Genomic DNA, 25,565 nt, shown 5'->3' with positions numbered 1-25,565 from the left:
TGACCAAGCTACAGAGTGACCAAGCCACAGAGTGACCAAGCTACAGAGAGACCAAGCTACAGAGTGGCCAAGCTACAGAGGGACCTAGCTACAGTTAGACCAAGCTACAGAGAGACCAAGCTACAGAGTGACCAAGCTACAGAGTGACCAAGCTACAGAGAGACCAAGCTACAGTTAGACCACGCTACAGTTAGACCAAGCTACAGAGAGACCAAGCTACAGAGTGACCAAGCTACAGAGTGACCTAGCTACAGTTAGACCAAGCTACAGAGAGACCAAGCTACAGAGTGACCAAGCTACAGAGAGACCAAGCTACAGTTAGACCACGCTACAGTTAGACCAAGCTACAGAAAGACCAAGCTACAGAGTGACCAAGCTACAGAGTGACCAAGCTACAGAGAGACCAAGCTACAGTTAGACCAAGCTACAGTTAGACCATGCTACAGTTAGACCAAGCTACAGTTAGAGCAAGCTACAGTTAGACCAAGCTACAGCTAGACCAAGCTACAGTTAGACAAAGCTACAGTTAGACCAAGCTACAGTTAGACCAAGCTACAGTTAGACCAAGCTACAGAGAGACCAAGCTACAGAGTGACCAAGCTACAGAGAGACCTAGCTACAGTTAGACCAAGCTACAGTTAGACCAAGCTACAGTTAGACCAAGCTACAGTTAGACCAAGCTACAGTTAGACCAAGCTACAGTTAGACTAAACTACAGAGAGACCAAGCTACAGAGTGACCAAGCTACAGAGTGACCAAGCTAAAGTTAGACCAAGCTACAGTTAGACCAAGCTACAGAGAGATCAAGCTACAGAGTGACTAAGCTACAGTTAGACCAAGCTACAGAGAGACCAAGCTACAGAGTGACCAAGCTACAGAGAGACCAAGCTACAGTTAGACCAAGCTACAGTTAGACCAAGCTACAGTTAGACCATGCTACAGTTAGACCATGCTACAGTTAGACCACGCTACAGCTAGACCAAGCTACAGCTAGACCAAGCTACAGTTAGACCAAGCTACAGTTAGACCAAGCTACAGTTAGACCAAGCTACAGAGAGACCTAGCTACAGAGAGACCTAGCTACAGTTAGACCAAGCTACAGTTAGACCAAGCTACAGTTAGACCAAGCTACAGTTAGACCAAGCTACAGTTAGACCAACCTACAGTTAGACCAACCTACAGAGTGACCAAGCTACAGTTAGACAAAGCTACAGAGAGACCAAGCTACAGAGTGACCAAGCTACAGAGTGACCAAGCTAAAGTTAGACCAAGCTACAGTTAGACCAAGCTACAGAGAGATCAAGCTACAGCTAGACCAAGCTACAGTTAGACCACGCTACAGTTAGACCAAGCTACAGCTAGACCAAGCTACAGTTAGACCAAGCTACAGTTAGACCAAGCTACAGTTAGACCAAGCTACAGAGAGACCTAGCTACAGAGAGACCAAGCTACAGTTAGACCAAGCTACAGTTAGACCAAGCTACAGTTAGACCAAGCTACAGTTAGACCAAGCTACAGTTAGACCAAGCTACAGAGCGACCAAGCTACAGTTAGACCAAGCTACAGAGAGACCAAGCTACAGAGTGACCAAGCTACAGAGTGACCAAGCTAAAGTTAGACCAAGCTACAGTTAGACCAAGCTACAGAGAGATCAAGCTACAGAGTGACCAAGCTACAGTTAGACCGAGCTACAGTTAGACCGAGCTACAGAGAGACCAAGCTACAGAGTGACCAAGCTACAGAGTGACCAAGCTACAGAGTGACCAAGCTACAGAGTGACCAAGCTACAGTGAGACCAAGCTACAGTTAGATCAAGCTACAGTTAGACCAAGCTACAGAGTGACCAAGCTACAGAGTGACCAAGCTACAGTGAGACCAAGCTACAGTTAGATCAAGCTACAGTTAGACCAAGCTACAGTGAGACCAAGCTACAGAGAGACCATGCTACAGAGAGACCAAGCTACAGTTAGACCAAGCTACAGAGAGACCAAGCTACAGAGTGGCCAAGCTACAGAGTGACCTAACTACAGTTAGACCAAGTTACAGTGTGACCAAGCTACAGAGTGACCAAGCTACAGAGAGACCAAGCTACAGTTAGACCAAGCTACAGTTAGACCAAGCTACAGTTAGACCAAGCTACAGAGTGACCAAGCTACAGTTAGACCAAGCTACAGAGAGACCAAGCTACAGAGTGACCAAGCTACAGAGTGACCAAGCTAAAGTTAGACCAAGCTACAGAGAGACCAAGCTACAGAGTGACCAAGCTACAGTTAGACCAAGCTACAGTTAGACCACGCTACAGAGTGACCAAGCTACAGAGTGACCAAGCTACAGTGAGACCAAGCTACAGAGTGACCAAGCTACAGAGTGACCAAGCTACAGTGAGACCAAGCTACAGTTAGATCAAGCTACAGTTAGACCAAGCTACAGAGTGACCAAGCTACAGAGTGACCAAGCTACAGTGAGACCAAGCTACAGTTAGATCAAGCTACAGTTAGACCAAGCTACAGTGAGACCAAGCTACAGAGAGACCATGCTACAGAGAGACCAAGCTACAGTTAGACCAAGCTACAGAGAGACCAAGCTACAGAGTGGCCAAGCTACAGAGTGACCTAACTACAGTTAGACCAAGTTACAGTGTGACCAAGCTACAGAGTGACCAAGCTACAGAGAGACCAAGCTACAGTTAGACCAAGCTACAGAGTGACCAAGCTACAGAGTGACCAAGCTACAGTTAGACCAAGCTACAGAGAGACCAAGCTACAGTTAGACCAAGCTACAGAGAGACCAAGCTACAGAGTGACCATGCTACAGAGTGACCTAGCTACAGTTAGACCAAGCTACAGAGAGACCAAGCTACAGAGTGACCAAGCTACAGAGTGACCAAGCCACAGAGTGACCAAGCTACAGAGAGACCAAGCTACAGAGTGGCCAAGCTACAGAGAGACCAAGCTACAGAGTGGCCAAGCTACAGAGGGACCTAGCTACAGTTAGACCAAGCTACAGAGAGACCAAGCTACAGAGTGACCAAGCTACAGAGTGACCAAGCTACAGAGAGACCAAGCTACAGTTAGACCACGCTACAGTTAGACCAAGCTACAGAGAGACCAAGCTACAGAGTGACCAAGCTACAGAGTGACCTAGCTACAGTTAGACCAAGCTACAGAGAGACCAAGCTACAGAGTGACCAAGCTACAGAGAGACCAAGCTACAGTTAGACCACGCTACAGTTAGACCAAGCTACAGAAAGACCAAGCTACAGAGTGACCAAGCTACAGAGTGACCAAGCTACAGAGAGACCAAGCTACAGTTAGACCAAGCTACAGTTAGACCATGCTACAGTTAGACCAAGCTACAGTTAGAGCAAGCTACAGTTAGACCAAGCTACAGCTAGACCAAGCTACAGTTAGACAAAGCTACAGTTAGACCAAGCTACAGTTAGACCAAGCTACAGTTAGACCAAGCTACAGAGAGACCAAGCTACAGAGTGACCAAGCTACAGAGAGACCTAGCTACAGTTAGACCAAGCTACAGTTAGACCAAGCTACAGTTAGACCAAGCTACAGTTAGACCAAGCTACAGTTAGACTAAACTACAGAGAGACCAAGCTACAGAGTGACCAAGCTACAGAGTGACCAAGCTAAAGTTAGACCAAGCTACAGTTAGACCAAGCTACAGAGAGATCAAGCTACAGAGTGACTAAGCTACAGTTAGACCAAGCTACAGAGAGACCAAGCTACAGAGTGACCAAGCTACAGAGAGACCAAGCTACAGTTAGACCAAGCTACAGTTAGACCAAGCTACAGTTAGACCATGCTACAGTTAGACCATGCTACAGTTAGACCACGCTACAGCTAGACCAAGCTACAGCTAGACCAAGCTACAGTTAGACCAAGCTACAGTTAGACCAAGCTACAGTTAGACCAAGCTACAGAGAGACCTAGCTACAGAGAGACCTAGCTACAGTTAGACCAAGCTACAGTTAGACCAAGCTACAGTTAGACCAAGCTACAGTTAGACCAAGCTACAGTTAGACCAACCTACAGTTAGACCAACCTACAGAGTGACCAAGCTACAGTTAGACAAAGCTACAGAGAGACCAAGCTACAGAGTGACCAAGCTACAGAGTGACCAAGCTAAAGTTAGACCAAGCTACAGTTAGACCAAGCTACAGAGAGATCAAGCTACAGCTAGACCAAGCTACAGTTAGACCACGCTACAGTTAGACCAAGCTACAGCTAGACCAAGCTACAGTTAGACCAAGCTACAGTTAGACCAAGCTACAGTTAGACCAAGCTACAGAGAGACCTAGCTACAGAGAGACCAAGCTACAGTTAGACCAAGCTACAGTTAGACCAAGCTACAGTTAGACCAAGCTACAGTTAGACCAAGCTACAGTTAGACCAAGCTACAGAGCGACCAAGCTACAGAGAGACCAAGCTACAGTTAGACCGAGCTACAGTTAGACCACGCTACAGAGTGACCAAGCTACAGAGTGACCAAGCTACAGTGAGACCAAGCTACAGAGTGACCAAGCTACAGAGTGACCAAGCTACAGAGTGACCAAGCTACAGTGAGACCAAGCTACAGTTAGATCAAGCTACAGAGTGACCAAGCTACAGAGTGACCAAGCTACAGAGTGACCAAGCTACAGTGAGACCAAGCTACAGTTAGATCAAGCTACAGTTAGACCAAGCTACAGTTAGATCAAGCTACAGTTAGACCAAGCTACAGTGAGACCAAGCTACAGAGAGACCATGCTACAGAGAGACCAAGCTACAGTTAGACCAAGCTACAGAGAGACCAAGCTACAGAGTGGCCAAGCTACAGAGTGACCTAACTACAGTTAGACCAAGTTACAGTGTGACCAAGCTACAGAGTGACCAAGCTACAGAGAGACCAAGCTACAGTTAGACCAAGCTACAGTTAGACCAAGCTACAGTTAGACCAAGCTACAGAGTGACCAAGCTACAGTTAGACCAAGCTACAGAGAGACCAAGCTACAGAGTGACCAAGCTACAGAGTGACCAAGCTAAAGTTAGACCAAGCTACAGAGAGACCAAGCTACAGAGTGACCAAGCTACAGTTAGACCAAGCTACAGTTAGACCACGCTACAGAGTGACCAAGCTACAGAGTGACCAAGCTACAGTGAGACCAAGCTACAGAGTGACCAAGCTACAGAGTGACCAAGCTACAGTGAGACCAAGCTACAGTTAGATCAAGCTACAGTTAGACCAAGCTACAGAGTGACCAAGCTACAGAGTGACCAAGCTACAGTGAGACCAAGCTACAGTTAGATCAAGCTACAGTTAGACCAAGCTACAGTGAGACCAAGCTACAGAGAGACCATGCTACAGAGAGACCAAGCTACAGTTAGACCAAGCTACAGAGAGACCAAGCTACAGAGTGGCCAAGCTACAGAGTGACCTAACTACAGTTAGACCAAGTTACAGTGTGACCAAGCTACAGAGTGACCAAGCTACAGAGAGACCAAGCTACAGTTAGACCAAGCTACAGAGTGACCAAGCTACAGAGTGACCAAGCTACAGTTAGACCAAGCTACAGAGAGACCAAGCTACAGTTAGACCAAGCTACAGAGAGACCAAGCTACAGAGTGACCATGCTACAGAGTGACCTAGCTACAGTTAGACCAAGCTACAGAGAGACCAAGCTACAGAGTGACCAAGCTACAGAGTGACCAAGCCACAGAGTGACCAAGCTACAGAGAGACCAAGCTACAGAGTGGCCAAGCTACAGAGAGACCAAGCTACAGAGTGGCCAAGCTACAGAGGGACCTAGCTACAGTTAGACCAAGCTACAGAGAGACCAAGCTACAGAGTGACCAAGCTACAGAGTGACCAAGCTACAGAGAGACCAAGCTACAGTTAGACCACGCTACAGTTAGACCAAGCTACAGAGAGACCAAGCTACAGAGTGACCAAGCTACAGAGTGACCTAGCTACAGTTAGACCAAGCTACAGAGAGACCAAGCTACAGAGTGACCAAGCTACAGAGAGACCAAGCTACAGTTAGACCACGCTACAGTTAGACCAAGCTACAGAAAGACCAAGCTACAGAGTGACCAAGCTACAGAGTGACCAAGCTACAGAGAGACCAAGCTACAGTTAGACCAAGCTACAGTTAGACCATGCTACAGTTAGACCAAGCTACAGTTAGAGCAAGCTACAGTTAGACCAAGCTACAGCTAGACCAAGCTACAGTTAGACAAAGCTACAGTTAGACCAAGCTACAGTTAGACCAAGCTACAGTTAGACCAAGCTACAGAGAGACCAAGCTACAGAGTGACCAAGCTACAGAGAGACCTAGCTACAGTTAGACCAAGCTACAGTTAGACCAAGCTACAGTTAGACCAAGCTACAGTTAGACCAAGCTACAGTTAGACTAAACTACAGAGAGACCAAGCTACAGAGTGACCAAGCTACAGAGTGACCAAGCTAAAGTTAGACCAAGCTACAGTTAGACCAAGCTACAGAGAGATCAAGCTACAGAGTGACTAAGCTACAGTTAGACCAAGCTACAGAGAGACCAAGCTACAGAGTGACCAAGCTACAGAGAGACCAAGCTACAGTTAGACCAAGCTACAGTTAGACCAAGCTACAGTTAGACCATGCTACAGTTAGACCATGCTACAGTTAGACCACGCTACAGCTAGACCAAGCTACAGCTAGACCAAGCTACAGTTAGACCAAGCTACAGTTAGACCAAGCTACAGTTAGACCAAGCTACAGAGAGACCTAGCTACAGAGAGACCTAGCTACAGTTAGACCAAGCTACAGTTAGACCAAGCTACAGTTAGACCAAGCTACAGTTAGACCAAGCTACAGTTAGACCAACCTACAGTTAGACCAACCTACAGAGTGACCAAGCTACAGTTAGACAAAGCTACAGAGAGACCAAGCTACAGAGTGACCAAGCTACAGAGTGACCAAGCTAAAGTTAGACCAAGCTACAGTTACACCAAGCTACAGAGAGATCAAGCTACAGCTAGACCAAGCTACAGTTAGACCACGCTACAGTTAGACCAAGCTACAGCTAGACCAAGCTACAGTTAGACCAAGCTACAGTTAGACCAAGCTACAGTTAGACCAAGCTACAGAGAGACCTAGCTACAGAGAGACCAAGCTACAGTTAGACCAAGCTACAGTTAGACCAAGCTACAGTTAGACCAAGCTACAGTTAGACCAAGCTACAGTTAGACCAAGCTACAGAGCGACCAAGCTACAGAGAGACCAAGCTACAGTTAGACCGAGCTACAGTTAGACCACGCTACAGAGTGACCAAGCTACAGAGTGACCAAGCTACAGTGAGACCAAGCTACAGAGTGACCAAGCTACAGAGTGACCAAGCTACAGAGTGACCAAGCTACAGTGAGACCAAGCTACAGTTAGATCAAGCTACAGAGTGACCAAGCTACAGAGTGACCAAGCTACAGAGTGACCAAGCTACAGTGAGACCAAGCTACAGTTAGATCAAGCTACAGTTAGACCAAGCTACAGAGTGACCAAGCTACAGAGTGACCAAGCTACAGTGAGACCAAGCTACAGTTAGATCAAGCTACAGTTAGACCAAGCTACAGTGAGACCAAGCTACAGAGAGACCATGCTACAGAGAGACCAAGCTACAGTTAGACCAAGCTACAGAGAGACCAAGCTACAGTTAGACCAAGCTACAGTCAGACCAAGCTACAGAGAGATCAAGCTACAGCTAGACCAAGCTACAGTTAGACCAAGCTACAGTTAGACCAAGCTACAGAGTGGCCAAGCTACAGAGTGACCTAACTACAGTTAGACCAAGCTACAGAGTGACCAAGCTACAGAGTGACCAAGCTACAGAGTGACCTAACTACAGTTAGACCAAGCTACAGAGTGACCAAGCTACAGAGTGACCAAGCTACAGTTAGACCAAGCTACAGTGAGACCAAGCTACAGTTAGACCAAGCTACAGTTAGACCAAGCTACAGTGAGACCAAGCTACAGAGAGACCATGCTACAGAGAGACCAAGCTACAGTTAGACCAAGCTACAGTTAGACCAAGCTACAGTTAGACCAAGCTACAGTTAGACCAAGCTACAGAGTGACCAAGCTACAGTGACCAAGCTACAGTTAGACCAAGCTACAGAGAGACCTAGCTACAGAGTGACCAAGCTACAGAGTGACCAAGCTACAGAGTGACCAAGCTACAGCTAGACCAAGCTACAGTTAGACCAAGCTACAGTGACCAAGCTACAGTTAGACCAAGCTACAGTTAGACTAAACTACAGAGAGACCAAGCTACAGAGTGACCAAGCTACAGAGTGACCAAGCTACAGCTAGACCAAGCTACAGTTAGACCAAGCTACAGTGACCAAGCTACAGTTAGACCAAGCTACAGTTAGACTAAACTACAGAGAGACCAAGCTACAGAGTGACCAAGCTACAGAGAGACCAAGCTACAGCTAGACCAAGCTACAGAGTGACCTAACTACAGTTAGACCAAGCTACAGAGTGACCAAGCTACAGAGTGACCAAGCTACAGAGTGACCTAACTACAGTTAGACCAAGCTACAGAGTGACCAAGCTACAGTGAGACCAAGCTACAGTTAGACCAAGCTACAGTTAGACCAAGCTACAGTGAGACCAAGCTACAGAGAGACCATGCTACAGAGAGACCAAGCTACAGTTAGACCAAGCTACAGTTAGACCAAGCTACAGTTAGACCAAGCTACAGTTAGACCAAGCTACAGAGTGACCAAGCTACAGTGACCAAGCTACAGTTAGACCAAGCTACAGAGAGACCTAGCTACAGAGTGACCAAGCTACAGAGTGACCAAGCTACAGAGTGACCAAGCTACAGCTAGACCAAGCTACAGTTAGACCAAGCTACAGTGACCAAGCTACAGTTAGACCAAGCTACAGTTAGACTAAACTACAGAGAGACCAAGCTACAGAGTGACCAAGCTACAGAGTGACCAAGCTACAGCTAGACCAAGCTACAGTTAGACCAAGCTACAGTGACCAAGCTACAGTTAGACCAAGCTACAGTTAGACTAAACTACAGAGAGACCAAGCTACAGAGTGACCAAGCTACAGAGTGACCAAGCTACAGCTAGACCAAGCTACAGTTAGACCAAGCTACAGTGACCAAGCTACAGTTAGACCAAGCTACAGTTAGACTAAACTACAGAGAGACCAAGCTACAGAGTGACCAAGCTACAGAGAGACCAAGCTACAGCTAGACCAAGCTACAGTTAGACCAAGCTACAGTTAGACCAAGCTACAGTTAGACTAAACTACAGAGAGACCAAGCTACAGAGTGACCAAGCTACAGAGAGACCAAGCTACAGCTAGACCAAGCTACAGTTAGACCAAGCTACAGTTAGACCAAGCTACAGTTAGACTAAACTACAGAGAGACCAAGCTACAGAGAGACCAAGCTACAGAGTGACCAAACTACAGTTAGACCAAGCTACAGAGTGACCAAGCTACAGAGTGACCAAGCTACAGAGAGACCAAGCTACAGTTAGACCAAGCTACAGTCAGACCAAGCTACAGTTAGATCAAGCTACAGAGTGACCAAGCTACAGTTAGACCAAGCTACAGTCAGACCAAGCTACAGTTAGATCAAGCTACAGAGTGACCAAGCTACAGTCAGACCAAGCTACAGGAATAAAACATAAACATTTGAACAAATGAAATCAAAGAAAGTTTAGAACTCCCATGTGCTGAAAGTATTGGAGACACGTTATTTATATCAATGGTATTTGTGATGTTGTTAACAATTTTGACCCAGTGGACCTGAATGGTGTGAAATTTAACTGTATTTTATATGCAGATGATCTTCTGTTAATATCTACTAGTCATGATGGTCTACAGAAGGGCATTGATGCCATTCAAAATTACTGCCAGAAATGGAAATTAAAGGTTAACATAAACAAATCTAAAATTATAGTTTTCAACAGCACTGGTAAAAACCTTGAAGACAAATTTCAATTCTATATTAATGGAACACAACTTGAATGTGTGAATTTTTATAACTACCTTGGCATCACTTTTCAATCAAATGGGAAATTTAGTGCAGCCACAGCAAGGTTATATGAAAAAGCTCACAAAGCATCATTTAAAATGTATAAAATGCTTTGGGATTCAAATGAATGTAATTCAGTGAGTTTAGCTTGTCAACTGTTTGATTCTGTTATTCTTTATGGGTCAGAGGTTTGGGGTAGTTTTCTGACTAATCTATTTAGTGGAACTGGCAATAGCAAATCAGAGATTGATAATACTGTTTTTGTTTCAAAGCTATTCTCTGACAAAATATTACCAGAAAAACTTTATATAAAGTTTTGTAAGAGAGTTTTGGGAGTACATAGAAAGGCATCGAATATTGCTTGTAGAGGTGAACTAGGTCGTTTCCCACTTGTGATTGATGTTTGTACTACTGTCATAAAATTTTATCAAAGGTTGTCATGTAAGAAAACAAACAACATAATTATCGAAGCTGCTTTTAAAGAAAGTAGTGGGTTTAAATACGATCCCTGGTATAAATTTGTCCAAAAACTTCTACAAATTACAAATATGACAAACACGGATACTAATCAGGCAAATTTTTGCAATCCGTTTAAAGAAAGGTTAAACCAAATTTACTCAACAAATGTGGAAAGTCAGTTGAACAAAACTGGTCATAATAAACTAAGTACTTATAAAACATTCAAAAATAATTATAAATTTGAAAAATACTTGGATGATATAAAAAACAAAAAACACAGAGTAGCATTAACCAAATTTCGTATTTCAGCCCACTTCTTGCCAATTGAAATAGGTCGTCACAGGGGAATAAATAAAATTGACAGGGTATGTAACAAATGTGACTCTAAGGATGTGGGTGATGAAAAACATTACTTTTTTCATTGTGACAGTTTTTCTGAACACAGAAAAAAATTCCTCTATACATTGTTCAAATACTCACCAGACTATCAAACATTACCAAATGGAGAATTGTTTATTAATGTTTTCTCAAGTGTAGACAAATATATTTGGAGTATTTTAGCTAATTTTGTTTTTCAGATTTTAAAATTATTTTAGATTAGTTGTGATACTGTATGTTTCTTACGTTGGACTTTACTCAAGCATTGTTTTTGTGTACGTTCCAAATAAAATATCCTATCCTATCCATTAATAAATAATTAGTCTTTCAAACAATGTCACAGATTATCAATGTACCAGGTTTCATTGAAATGTGATTAGAACTGGGGATATTCATGTTAAAGCTGGAAAATTATGAATTATTATGCTAATTATAATGAATTATTAGGTAATCAATATGCAAAAATTTTAGTCAAAACTAATTATGTCTAAACATAGTTCTAGATCATCTATGTAGCAACTATCTATGAAATGTAAGGAGTAGTACTTAAAATGTCGACAGAAAAGCCAAAAAACTACTAATTATACAAAATAGGTAATTAACCCACAAATTATCACATCTGTGCATTGTCCTGTGACATTTATGTACAAAGTTTCATTGTAATGTGATGATTAGTACTTGTGATATCGGTGGAAAAGCCAAAAATTTACCAATCATTATGCAAATAAGGTTATTAGTAAGCACAGATTTTTACCCAAAACTCAGCACATCAAAATCCAATTAGTGATTTTTTTTTAGATCTGTGGAACAGTCATGGAATAGCTAAAAATTAATTAATTATGTAAAATAGGTAATTAATATGCACGGGTTTCAACCAAAATCTAATCAAATCAGCACATTAGCCCAGGGCATCTATGCATAAAGTTTCATCAAAAATCAACCTATGGTTCTTGAGATATCAGTGGAACAGACAGACACACACATGCATACAGACTTACTGCAAAGACTCCCATTGAGTGCTTCACACACAGGAGTCAAAAACACCAACTAATCTGTTACATAATCCTTTAATCTAACAAGTAAATAATTAGATCAAAATTGATGGTTACATTCAAACACAATAATCTTGTGATGAATATACTGTTATTAATTACTAACCCATAAAAAATGTTGCTAAGAATCCTGCCTTTGATACTGTGTTGTCTGATTTGAACTCAACTCTCATTGTGTTAGCTCTGGATGTTATCGTCTCTGGTATCTGTTCCCCACAAAACTTTCCATGCAGACTACTTCCAGTTGGAGCTACACCACTACGAACTTCAACATAGTCATATTTACAGACCTGGAAAAGGTAAATGAAAAAAAAAGAAACAGAATTTAACCATAACATTTGATGGGACATGGCCAATGTGTATTGGCAGAGATAACCAGGTATGTAGCATAACATTTGATGGGACATGGCCAATGTGTATTGGCAGAGATAACCAGGTATGTAGCATAACATTTGATGGGACATGGCCAATGTGTATTGGCAGAGATAACCAGGTATGTAGCGTAACATTTGATGTGACATGGCCAATGTGTATTGGCACAGATAACCAGGTATGTAGCATAACATTTGATGGGACATGGCCAATGTGTATTGGCAGAGATAACCAGGTATGTAGCATAACATTTAATGGGACATGGCCAATGTGTATTGGCAGAGATAACCAGGTATGTAGCATAACATTTGATGGGACATGGCTAATGTGTATTGGCAGAGATAACCAGGTATGTAGCATAACATTTGATGGGACATGGCCAATGTGTATTGGCAGAGATAACCAGGTATGTAGCGTAACATTTGATGAGGCATGGCCAATGTTTATTGGCAGAGATAACCAGGTATGTAGCATAACATTTGATGAGACATGGCCAATGTGTATTGACAGAGATAATCAGGTATGTTAGCACAACATTTGATGGGACATGGCCAATGTGTATTGGCAGAGATAACCAGCTATGTAGCATAACATTTGATGGGACATGGCCAATGTGTATTGGCAGAGATAACCAGGTATGTAGCATAACATTTGATGGGACATGGCTAATGTGTATTGGCAGAGATAACCAGGTATGTAGCATAACATTTGATGGGACATGGCCAATGTGTATTGACAGAGATAACCAGGTATGTAGCATAACATTTGATGGGACATGGCTAATGTGTATTGGCAGAGATAACCAGGTATGTAGCATAACATTTGATGGGACATGGCCAATGTGTATTGGCAGAGATAACCAGGTATGTAGCATAACATTTGATGGGACATGGCCAATGTGTATTGACAGAGATAACCAGGTATGTAGCATAACATTTGATGGGACATGGCCAATGTGTATTGGCAGAGATAACCAGGTATGTAGCATAACATTTGGTGGGAAATGGCCAATGTGTATTGGCAGAGATAACCAGGTATGTAGGATAACATTTGATGAGACATGGCCAATGTGTATTGGCAGAGATAACCAGGTATGTAGCATAACATTTGATGGGACATGGCTAATGTGTATTGGCAGAGATAACCAGGTATGTAGCATAACATTTGATGGGACATGGCTAATGTGTATTGGCAGAGATAACCAGGTATGTAGCATAACATTTGATGGGACATGGCCAATGTGTATTGGCAGAGATAACCAGGTATGTAGCATAACATTTGGTGGGACATGGCTAATGTGTATTGGCAGAGATAACCAGGTATGTAGCATAACATTTGATGGGACATGGCCAATGTGTATTGGCAGAGATAACCAGGTATGTAGCATAACATTTGATGGGACATGGCTAATGTGTATTGGCAGAGATAACCAGGTATGTAGCATAACATTTGATGTGACATGGCCAATGTGTATTGGCAGAGATAACCAGGTATGTAGCATAACATTTGATGGGACATGGCCAATGTGTATTGACAGAGATAACCAGGTATGTAGCAGAACATTTGATGGGACATGGCCAATGTGTATTGGCAGAGATAACCAGGTATGTAGCATAACATTTGATGGGACATGGCCAATGTGTATTGACAGAGATAACCAGGTATGTAGCAGAACATTTGATGGGACATGGCCAATGTGTATTGGCAGAGATAACCAGGTATGTAGCATAACATTTGATGGGACATGGCCAATGTGTATTGGCAGAGATAACCAGGTATGTAGCATAACATTTGATGTGACATGGCCAATGTGTATTGGCAGAGATAACCAGGTATGCAGCATAACATTTGATGGGACATGGCCAATGTGTATTGGCAGAGATAACTAGGTATGTAGCATAACATTTGATGGGACATGGCCAATGTGTATTGACAGAGATAACCAGGTATGTAGCATAACATTTAATGGGACATGGCCAATGTGTATTGGCAGAGATAACCAGGTATGTAGCATAACACTTGATGGGACATGGCCAATGTGTATTGACAGAGATAACCAGGTATGTAGCATAACATTTAATGGGACATGGCCAATGTGTATTGGCAGAGATAACCAGGTATGCAGCATAACATTTGATGGGACATGGCCAATGTGTATTGGCAGAGATAACCAGGTATGTAGCATAACATTTGATGGGACATGGCCAATGTGTATTGGCAGAGATAACCAGGTATGTAGCATAACATTTGATGAGACATGGCCAATGTGTATTGGCAGAGATAACCAGGTATGTAGCATAACATTTGATGGGACATGGCCAATGTGTATTGGCAGAGATAACCAGGTATGCAGCATAACATTTGATGGGACATGGCCAATGTGTATTGGCAGAGATAACCAGGTATGTAGCATAACATTTGATGGGATATGGCCAATGTGTATTGGCAGAGATAACCAGGTATGCAGCATAACATTTGATGGGACATGGCCAATGTGTATTGGCAGAGATAACCAGGTATGCAGCATAACATTTGATGGGACATGGCCAATGTGTATTGGCAGAGATAACCAGGTATGTAGCGTAACATTTGATGGGACATGGCCAATGTGTATTGACAGAGATAACCAGGTATGTAGCATAACATTTAATGGGACATGGCCAATGTGTATTGGCAGAGATAACCAGGTATGTAGCATAACACTTGATGGGACATGGCCAATGTGTATTGACAGAGATAACCAGGTATGTAGCATAACATTTAATGGGACATGGCCAATGTGCATTGGCAGAGATAACCAGGTATGTAGCATAACATTTAATGGGACATGGCCAATGTGCATTGGCAGAGATAACCAGGTATGTAGCATAACATTTGGTGGGACATGGCCAATGTGTATTGGCAGAGATAACCAGGTATGTAGCATAACATTTGATGGGACATGGCCAATGTGTATTGACAGAGATAACCAGGTATGTAGCGTAACATTTGATGGGACATGGCCAATGTGTATTGGCAGAGATAACCAGGTATGTAGCATAACATTTGATGGGACATGGCCAATGTGTATTGACAGAGATAACCAGGTATGTAGCATAACATTTGATGGGGTATGTTCAATGTGTGTTGACCAAGATAAGCAGATGACAATTTAGAAAAAAAAAGAACATGTTTTAAAACATTAACTGATAATATCATAACACAACTTATATGAGTATGAATGTACTTTTCCATAAAATAGATTACTCTTACCATTATGAATTGTATTCTGACTAGCAATAACAACCATGGTGCAATTACATTATATGATAATTATATGTTATAATGAGTAATTAATTAACTATAATGGGTTATGATACTAGTACTACTTCTAACCTGGAGGGGATCTTTGGTTGCAATGTGAACCTGCAATCAGAACAGAGCAATAAACAAAGCATTTGCAGTGACTCCATGCAATACTGGACAACATGGTACATGGTGCTCATTTTTTTTATTGTTCACAGGTCAACCAAGAATAAGTCCAAGAAATTAATATAAAATCAACACTGGTGGGTCAGAGTTTAATTTTTGATATAAATTATAATTGCATCAAAAAACTCTCCTGCATTTTATACCAATACATCCTAAGTTGTGTAAACTAGTTCCAGCACTCCAGGCTACACTGCTTTTAATGGTATTAGTTGTATCATGCTGGATATGCCATGAAGACTGAAAACATATCTGGCAGTTTGCTAATAAATTTTACTTTAACAAATCATACACAAAAAGTACAATGGTAATAATGGCAAAACAACAATGCTCATGTTGGCAGCAGTTAACATTTTCAAATCAGTGGATTGTTCTAAGCCAGTCAAAATTGTGCCAAATTACATTTCTCCAATATATAATATATACTACGTGTGCATATGTGGTGCTTTCATGGCAATGAAAACTTTATTCACACAATAGACTACAATGCACGAGCATTCTCTTGATTTGTAATACTGACTTTTTTTTTTACAATTCTATTTATTTTTATATACATATTGCTATTAACTGATAGAAAATGTTATTCAGTTTTGTACCAAACACATTGATTTCAATTGCAGGCATCAGTGATGCCTTTAAAAATTTACATAATTTTCATGAATTATTGAAAACCATTTTTTCTGTCATACAAGTTGGAAGTTGATATTTGATAACATCTTGGTATCTTTAAGTACTTACAATTTACTAGGGCAAATGGGTTCATAGCTAAATGGTTTTCTATCTGGAGTGCACAGTAACCAGTCAACTAATAACTCATCTATTACAACTATTCTGAATTTAACCAAGAAATAAGCAACCTAAACATGAGACTCATTGTGCACAGGAAAATTGACAATGTTAATAAATTAGTTTTCTGTTACTTACATCATTGCCTTCCAGATCAAATGTGTGAAACAGTAGTGATATTCTGTGATGTGGTTTTCCAACTATTTGCCATACACAGTTTTTGTTGACTGGATACGCCAATGGGTATGAAGGGCTTGTGATGTTACCTTGTAAATCAGTCAAAAAACCACCACAGGCAGCTGAAATGACAGAAAATGGTTGTCATTCATTTCATTTGTTAGAACTCAAGCAAATAAATAACAGGTTCTCATTGAGTACTTTTGAAGACAGCAATATTTCATTCTCTCAATCATATAATGAATGAGAGTCTTAACAAACATACAAGGTGGGTATCATTGTGTTACATATGAAATATATGGGTGGGTAAGCAAAGTGTGCTGCTTAATACTTTGTATTACAGAAGATACTGTACCTTCACAATGTTTTTGATCAATTGAAAGCTCAAATCCAGGTTCACATTCACAGTGATATCCACCAATAGTATTCACACACTTCTGTTCACATCCACCTTGATCAACTGCACACTCATCTTGTTCTAAAAAAACAAATCAAATCATTTTTATACCTTAAAATAATAAAACATAATTCTGAAGACAATAACTGAAATTGTGTGTTGTATCATTCAAATCTATAATTGATATCTAGGACAGTATGTGATATTTCATGTTAGCAATGGTCCTGTCAGAGAGACAGAGATGGATGAAAATTACCAGCAACCACCATCCAATCTATTGGGCAAGCTATACTGAAAATGCACAATAATTACACTTGTATTGATAAGCAAATATAAAGATGTATATTACAACATTTTCTATTACTAACCAATGAAGAACTGCGCAGAGAATCCTCCTTTGTTGACCGAGCCATCTGAGACAAACTTAACCATCAGTTTATTACCATCAGAGTGGAAATCACGAGGAGTGGTGTATCCACAATATTTACCAAGCAATCTGGAGTCTTCATCATAGCCATCACGAACTTCTAAATAGTCATAAATACAACTATCATGACGCTCTATCTACAGAGATCAACAAAAATAGTTGTTAATACAACTATAATGGCATATGTTAATTGGACATCATTGATGTAGTTAACACATTAATTTGTGTTAAATAATCTATAAAGGCCCAAAGACAGCAAAGTATACAGATTAAATGGTACACATGTCATTGATATATGGTACAATTACCATAACAGTGCATCCATCTACACAATACCCAAACACATATTGAGGATGAATTCCATTATGATATGAAATGCCCACAACATATTACAATTAGGAGCAAATTGTTTGACTCAATTAAAAATAAAACTGTTAATTTCCATTTGATGGATGAAGATTCAAAATTTAAATACATTATGGGCAACACTTCCACATTAATACAGCTTGTCATTTTTATAAAAGAAAGTATGGTAATGCGATACAGTAATTATCATTTCCCTGATTTTTCCAAGCCCTTTTGTTAAACTGTTTTAGTATGTTTTAGTTTAATGTATTTAGGAATTGTTATCTAGTTATAAATTGGACTATGTTTTATTCAAAATGAATAATGTCAATAAAGTTAAAGTTAAAGTTAGTATACACATTTAAAAAAACGACTATTGATGTAATGTTTTACCGAGTCAGTACATGTATACATACCGTAGTACATGCATGCTACTGTTGGTTTACAGGGGTACATCAATGTGTGCATGGAATATTGGACCTCAGGCTAAAATTCAAACAATAGATATCTTTTGATTGCTTTGGGCAAGAGATCAAATGATGGAAAAACATCTGCTACTAATGGCACAGATGGTTCTACTGGTACCTCTTGTTGCCTCTAACTACACCAATCACAGAACATCTACATTATACTCATAAAATCAGATGGTGGTCCAGTGCTTGGGGTCTGAAAATATTGTGACAAGGTTACAAAATGTCTCTATTAGCTGCAAATTGCTGGCAAGCCAGGTGACACAGATCACTAATTTCTTGGTGACACTGGTTACTTGGAGTGTGCACTGATGCCCTCTTGGTGACACTGATGACTTGGGGTGTGCACTGATGCCCTCTTGGTGACACTGCTGGCTTTGTGTGTGCACTGATGCCCTCTTGGTGACACTGCTGGCTTTGTGTGTGCATGATGCCCTCTTGGTGACACTGCTGGCTTTGGTGTGTACACTGATACCCTCTTGGTGACACTGCTGGCTTTGGTGTGTGCACTGATGCCTTCTTGGTGACACTGGTTACTTGGTGTGTGCACTGATGCCCTCTTGGTGACACTGGTTACTTGGTGTGTGCACTGATGCCCTCTTGGTGACACTGCTGGCTTTGGTGTGTGCACTGATGCCCTCTTGGTGACACTGGTTACTTGGGGTGTACACTGATGCCCTCTTGGTGACACTGCTGGCTTTGTGTGTGCACTGATGCCCTCTTGGTGACACTGCTGGCTTTGGTGTGCACACTGATACCCTCTTGGTGACACTGCTGGCTTTGGTGTGTACACTGATACCCTCTTGGTGACACTGCTGGCTTTGGTGTGTGCACTGATGCCTTCTTGGTGACACTGGTTACTTGGTGTGTGCACTGATGCCCTCTTGGTGACACTGGTTACTTGGTGTGTGCACTGATACCCTCTTGGTGACACTGCTGGCTTTGGTGTGTGCACTGATGCCCTCTTGGTGACACTGGTTACTTGGTGTGTACACTGATGCCCTCTTGGTGACACTGCTGGCTTTGTGTGTGCACTGATGCCCTCTTGGTGACACTGCTGGCTTTGGTGTGTACACTGATACCCTCTTGGTGACACTGCTGGCTTTGGTGTGTACACTGATACCCTCTTGGTGACACTGCTGGCTTTGGTGTGTACACTGATACCCTCTTGGTGACACTGCTGGCTTTGGTGTGTGCACTGATGCCTTCTTGGTGACACTGGTTACTTGGTGTGTGCACTGATGCCTTCTTGGTGACACTGGTTACTTGGTGTGTGCACTGATGCCCTCTTGGTGACACTGGTTACTTGGTGTGCGCACTGATGCCCTCTTGGTGACACTGGTTACTTGGGGTGTGTGCACTGATGCCCTCTTGGTGACACTGCTGGCTTTGGTGTGTACACTGATGCCCTCTTGGTGACGCTGCTGGCTTTGTGTGTGCACTGATGCCCTCTTGGTGACACTGGTGGCTTTGGTGTGTACACTGATGCCCTCTTGGTGACACTGCTGGCTTTGGTGTGTACACTGATGCCCTCTTGGTGACACTGCTGGCTTTGTGTGTGCACTGATGCCCTCTTGGTGACACTGGTGGCTTTGTGTGTACACTGATACCCTCTTGGTGACACTGCTGGCTTTGGTGTGTACACTGATGCCCTCTTGGTGACACTGGTTACTTGGTGTGTGCACTGATGCCCTCTTGGTGACACTGATGACTTGGGGTGTGCACTGATACCCTCTTGGTGACACTGGTTACTTGGTGTGTGCACTGATGCCCTCTTGGTGACACTGGTTACTTGGTGTGTGCACTGATACCCTCTTGGTGACACTGGTGGCTTTGTGTGTACACTGATACCCTCTTGGTGACACTGCTGGCTTTGGTGTGTACACTGATGCCCTCTTGGTGACACTGGTTACTTGGTGTGTGCACTGATGCCCTCTTGGTGACACTGATGACTTGGGGTGTGCACTGATACCCTCTTGGTGACACTGGTTACTTGGTGTGTGCACTGATGCCCTCTTGGTGACACTGGTTACTTGGTGTGTGCACTGATGCCCTCTTGGTGACACTGATGACTTGGGGTGTGCACTGATACCCTCTTGGTGACACTGGTTACTTGGTGTGTGCACTGATGCCCTTTTGGTGACACTGCTGGCTTTGGTGTGTACACTGATACCCTCTTGGTGACACTGGTTACTTGGTGTGTGCACTGATGCCCTCTTGGTGACACTGCTGGCTTTGGTGTGTGCACTGATGCCCTCTTGGTGACACTGGTTACTTGGTGTGTGCACTGATGCCCTCTTGGTGACACTGGTTACTTGGTGTGTGCACTGATGTCCTCTTGGTGACACTGATGACTTGGGGTGTGCACTGATACCCTCTTGGTGACACTGGTTACTTGGTGTGTGCACTGATGCCCTCTTGGTGACACTGGTTACTTGGTGTGTGCACTGATGCCCTCTTGGTGACACTGATGACTTGGGGTGTGCACTGATACCCTCTTGGTGACACTGGTTACTTGGTGTGTGCACTGATGCCCTCTTGGTGACACTGCTGGCTTTGGTGTGTACACTGATACCCTCTTGGTGACACTGGTTACTTGGTGTGTGCACTGATGCCCTCTTGGTGACACTGGTTACTTGGTGTGTGCACTGATGCCCTCTTGGTGACACTGATGACTTGGGGTGTACACTGATGCCCTCTTGGTGACACTGGTTACTTGGTGTGTGCACTGATGCCTTCTTGGTGACACTGGTGGCTTTGTGTGTGCACTGATGCCCTCTTGGTGACACTGCTGGCTTTGGTGTGTACACTGATACCCTCTTGGTGACACTGCTGGCTTTGGTGTGTACACTGATACCCTCTTGGTGACACTGGTTACTTGGTGTGTGCACTGATGCCCTCTTGGTGACACTGCTGGCTTTGGTGTGTGCACTGATGCCCCCTTGGTGACACTGGTTACTTGGGGTGTACACTGATGCCCTCTTGGTGACACTGGTTACTTGGGGTGTGTGCACTGATGCCCTCTTGGTGACACTGCTGGCTTTGTGTGTGCACTGATGCCCTCTTGGTGACACTGCTGGCTTTGGTGTGTACACTGATACTCTCTTGGTGACACTGCTGGCTTTGGTGTGTACACTGATGCCCTCTTGGTGACACTGCTGGCTTTGGTGTGTACACTGATGCCATCTTGGTGACACTGGTTACTTGGGGTGTGTGCACTGATGCCCTCTTGGTGACACTGCTGGCTTTGTGTGTGCACTGATGCCCTCTTGGTGACACTGCTGGCTTTGGTGTGTACACTGATACCCTCTTGGTGACACTGCTGGCTTTGGTGTGTACACTGATGCCCTCTTGGTGACACTGCTGGCTTTGGTGTGTGCACTGATGCCCTCTTGGTGACACTGGTTACTTGGTGTGTGCACTGATGCCCTCTTGGTGACACTGCTGGCTTTGGTGTGTGCACTGATGCCCTCTTGGTGACACTGGTTACTTGGGGTGTACACTGATACCCTCTTGGTGACACTGGTGGCTTTGTGTGTGCACTGATGCCCTCTCTTGGTGACACTGCTGGCTTTGTGTGTGCACTGATGCCCTCTTGGTGACACTGCTGGCTTTGGTGTGTGCACTGATGCCTTCTTAGTGACACTGGTTACTTGGTGTGTGCACTGATGCCCTCTTGGTGACACTGCTGGCTTTGGTGTGTGCACTGATACCCTCTTGGTGACACTGCTGGCTTTGGTGTGTGCACTGATGCCCTCTTGGTGACACTGGTTACTTGGTGTGTGCACTGATGCCCTCTTGGTGACACTGCTGGCTTTGGTGTGTGCACTGATGCCCTCTTGGTGACACTGGTTACTTGGTGTGTGCACTGATGCCCTCTTGGTGACACTGCTGGCTTTGGTGTGTGCACTGATGCCCTCTTGGTGACACTGGTTACTTGGGGTGTGTGCACTGATGCCCTCTTGGTGACACTGCTGGCTTTGTGTGTGCACTGATGCCCTCTTGGTGACACTGCTGGCTTTGGTGTGTACACTGATACCCTCTTGGTGACACTGCTGGCTTTGGTGTGTACACTGATGCCCTCTTGGTGACACTGCTGGCTTTGGTGTGTACACTGATACCCTCTTGGTGACACTGCTGGCTTTGGTGTGTGCACTGATGCCCTCTTGGTGACACTGGTTACTTGGTGTGTGCACTGATGCCTTCTTGGTGACACTGGTTACTTGGTGTGTGCACTGATGCCCTCTTGGTGACACTGCTGGCTTTGGTGTGTACACTGATGCCCTCTTGGTGACACTGCTGGCTTTGGTGTGTGCACTGATACCCTCTTGGTGACACTGGTTACTTGGTGTGTGCACTGATGCCTTCTTGGTGATTCTGGTGGCTTGGTGTGATACTGGTGGTTTGGTGTGTGCACTGACACCCTCTTGGTAACACTGCTGGCTAGGGGTGTGCACTGATGCCCTCTTGGTGACGCTGCTGGCTTTGGTGTGTACACTGATGCCCTCTTGGTGACACTGCTGGCTTTGGTGTGTGCACTGATACCCTCTTGGTGACACTGGTTACTTGGTGTGTGCACTGATGCCTTCTTGGTGATTCTGGTGGCTTGGTGTGATACTGGTGGTTTGGTGTGTGCACTGACACCCTCTTGGTAACACTGCTGGCTAGGGGTGTGCACTGATGCCCTCTTGGTAACACTGCTGGCTAGGGGTGTGCACTGATGCCTTCTTAGTGACACTGGTTACTTGGTGTGTGCACTGATGCCCTCTTGGTGACACTGCTGGCTTTGGTGTGTACACTGATACCCTCTTGGTGACACTGCTGGCTTTGGTGTGTGCACTGATGCCCTCTTGGTGACACTGGTTACTTGGTGTGTGCACTGATGCCCTCTTGGTGACACTGATGACTTGGGGTGTGCACTGATGCCCTCTTGGTGACACTGCTGGCTTTGTGTGTGCACTGATGCCCTCTTGGTGACACTGCTGGCTTTGCGTGTGCACTGATGCCTTTTTGGTAATACTGGTGGTTCAGTGTGTACTAATGACCTCTTGGTGACACTACTGGCTTTGTGTGTGCACTGATGCCCTCTTGGTGACGCTGATGACTTTGTGTGTGCACTGATGCCCTCTTGGTGACACTGCTGGCTTTGGTGTGTGCACTGATACCCTCTTGGTGACACTGGTTACTTGGTGTGTGCACTGATGCCTTCTTGGTGATTCTGGTGGCTTGGTGTGATACTGGTGGTTTGGTGTGTGCACTGACACCCTCTTGGTAACACTGCTGGCTAGGGGTGTGCACTGATGCCCTCTTGGTAACACTGCTGGCTAGGGGTGTGCACTGATGCCTTCTTAGTGACACTGGTTACTTGGTGTGTGCACTGATGCCCTCTTGGTGACACTGCTGGCTTTGGTGTGTACACTGATACCCTCTTGGTGACACTGCTGGCTTTGGTGTGTGCACTGATGCCCTCTTGGTGACACTGGTTACTTGGTGTGTGCACTGATGCCCTCTTGGTGACACTGATGACTTGGGGTGTGCACTGATGCCCTCTTGGTGACACTGCTGGCTTTGTGTGTGCACTGATGCCCTCTTGGTGACACTGCTGGCTTTGCGTGTGCACTGATGCCTTTTTGGTAATACTGGTGGTTCAGTGTGTACTAATGACCTCTTGGTGACACTACTGGCTTTGTGTGTGCACTGATGCCCTCTTGGTGACGCTGATGACTTTGTGTGTGCACTGATGCCCTCTTGGTGACACTGCTGGCTTTGCGTGTGCACTGATGCCTTTTTGGTAATACTGGTGGTTCAGTGTGTACTAATGACCTCTTGGTGACACTACTGGCTTTGTGTGTGCACTGATGCCCTCTTGGTGACGCTGTTGGCTTTGCGTGTGCACTGACGCCCTCTTGATAATACTGGTGGTTTAGTGTGTGCACGAATGCCCTTTTGGTGACACTGCTGGCTTTGCGAGTGCACTGATACACACTTAGTGACACTGGTGGCTTGGTGTGTGCACTGATACACACTTAGTGACACTGGTGGCTTGGGGTGTGCACTGATGCTCTCTCAGTAGATACCTGCCCTAACGAACAATCAAATATTCTAAGTAAACTACTTTTCCTAAATACCTTACTGCTCCAGGCAGATTAGAAGAATTCTGGTCCAAATTTGGAGTTTACATCTTGAATTTGTTTACATGGTTCTAATTTAACTTTCATGACTAGCTTGTTCATTAAAACAAATTAGAACTGGCATTTGGAGTGCAGGACTTCTCAGGTGAATGATTCTATCAGCAAATAAGTATGTTATTATATAAGTATGACTGAGCCTAGTAAAATGGCCAGCTGTCAAACATATTTGTTTAAAAACTAATTTTGAAAATATTGTATTTCTTGATATGCAAGCTATGTATTAATGTTAAACAGATAAGGTTATTTCATTCAAGAGCACATGGAACCCACTAGTGAACAAAATGACAAAAAAAACTTCATATCATTAATCATATCATGAAACAAACTGATGCATGTCCAAAAAGTGATGTCGTCCATACAAACTAACAAGCAGCCTGTCGGCTGAGATAGCTCCGCTGTTGGCAATGCACATTTCAATTCAAGAACTGAAGATATCATTAGAAAATGAACAATATGTATAGTACATTGTATCAAAGCAATCAGACTTACTGTTCTCAACAAGAATTCGAAAAACTATAACATTTTACCAAAAATATTCACCAAAATTAGATAATTGAAGATATCATGAAATGAACATATCTAAGAGAGGTCCACATGTAATGGACATATTATATATGTAATATCAAAGCTATCAGAATTGCAGTTTTTAACTAGAAGTCAAAAATATCACTTTTTACCAAAAATGACAAAAATATTCACCAAAATTAGAGAATTAAAGATATCATCACGAAATGAACATATCTGAGCGAGGTCCACATGTAGTACCTATATATGTAATATCAAAGCAATCAGACTTGCCGTTTTTAACAAGAAGTCAAAAATATCACTTTTTACCTAAAATGACAAAAATAAGAGTAATACTCTCACCTCTCAAATAAATGTACCGGTACGTTTATTTTTTTTCACCTCAAAATTTGCCTAGTACATTCTTATTTTAGACGGTACGTTTATTTTATTTTTCATAATCGGGCAAAAGTTCCGGGAAAATTTGCGATCCTGAACGTAAAATAAAAAAAAAA

General features: G+C 43.4%; 1 protein-coding gene across 1 annotated transcript in view; it reads right to left on the bottom strand.

Moving 5' to 3' along the window:
• The window catches only part of LOC102803168 (tolloid-like protein 1), a 115,124-nt gene that overhangs the window by 43,004 nt on the left and 46,555 nt on the right, over window positions 1-25,565 (bottom strand). Inside the window, exons 10-13 of the mRNA XM_085494043.1 lie at window positions 17,482-17,677; window positions 17,072-17,194; window positions 16,678-16,838; window positions 12,020-12,203 (exon numbers count right to left, since the gene is read on the bottom strand). Coding sequence (XP_085350169.1) covers window positions 12,020-12,203; window positions 16,678-16,838; window positions 17,072-17,194; window positions 17,482-17,677 — 664 coding nt within the window. The remainder of the gene's footprint in view (window positions 1-12,019; window positions 12,204-16,677; window positions 16,839-17,071; window positions 17,195-17,481; window positions 17,678-25,565) is intronic.

The sequence above is a fragment of the Saccoglossus kowalevskii genome, chromosome 19, assembly GCF_978046115.1.
Source record: "Saccoglossus kowalevskii chromosome 19, keSacKowa6.1, whole genome shotgun sequence".
Classification (NCBI taxonomy): Eukaryota; Metazoa; Hemichordata; class Enteropneusta; family Harrimaniidae; genus Saccoglossus; species Saccoglossus kowalevskii.
Note: the sequence above shows the minus strand (reverse complement) of the source record. Positions and strands in the feature narration are given on the sequence as shown.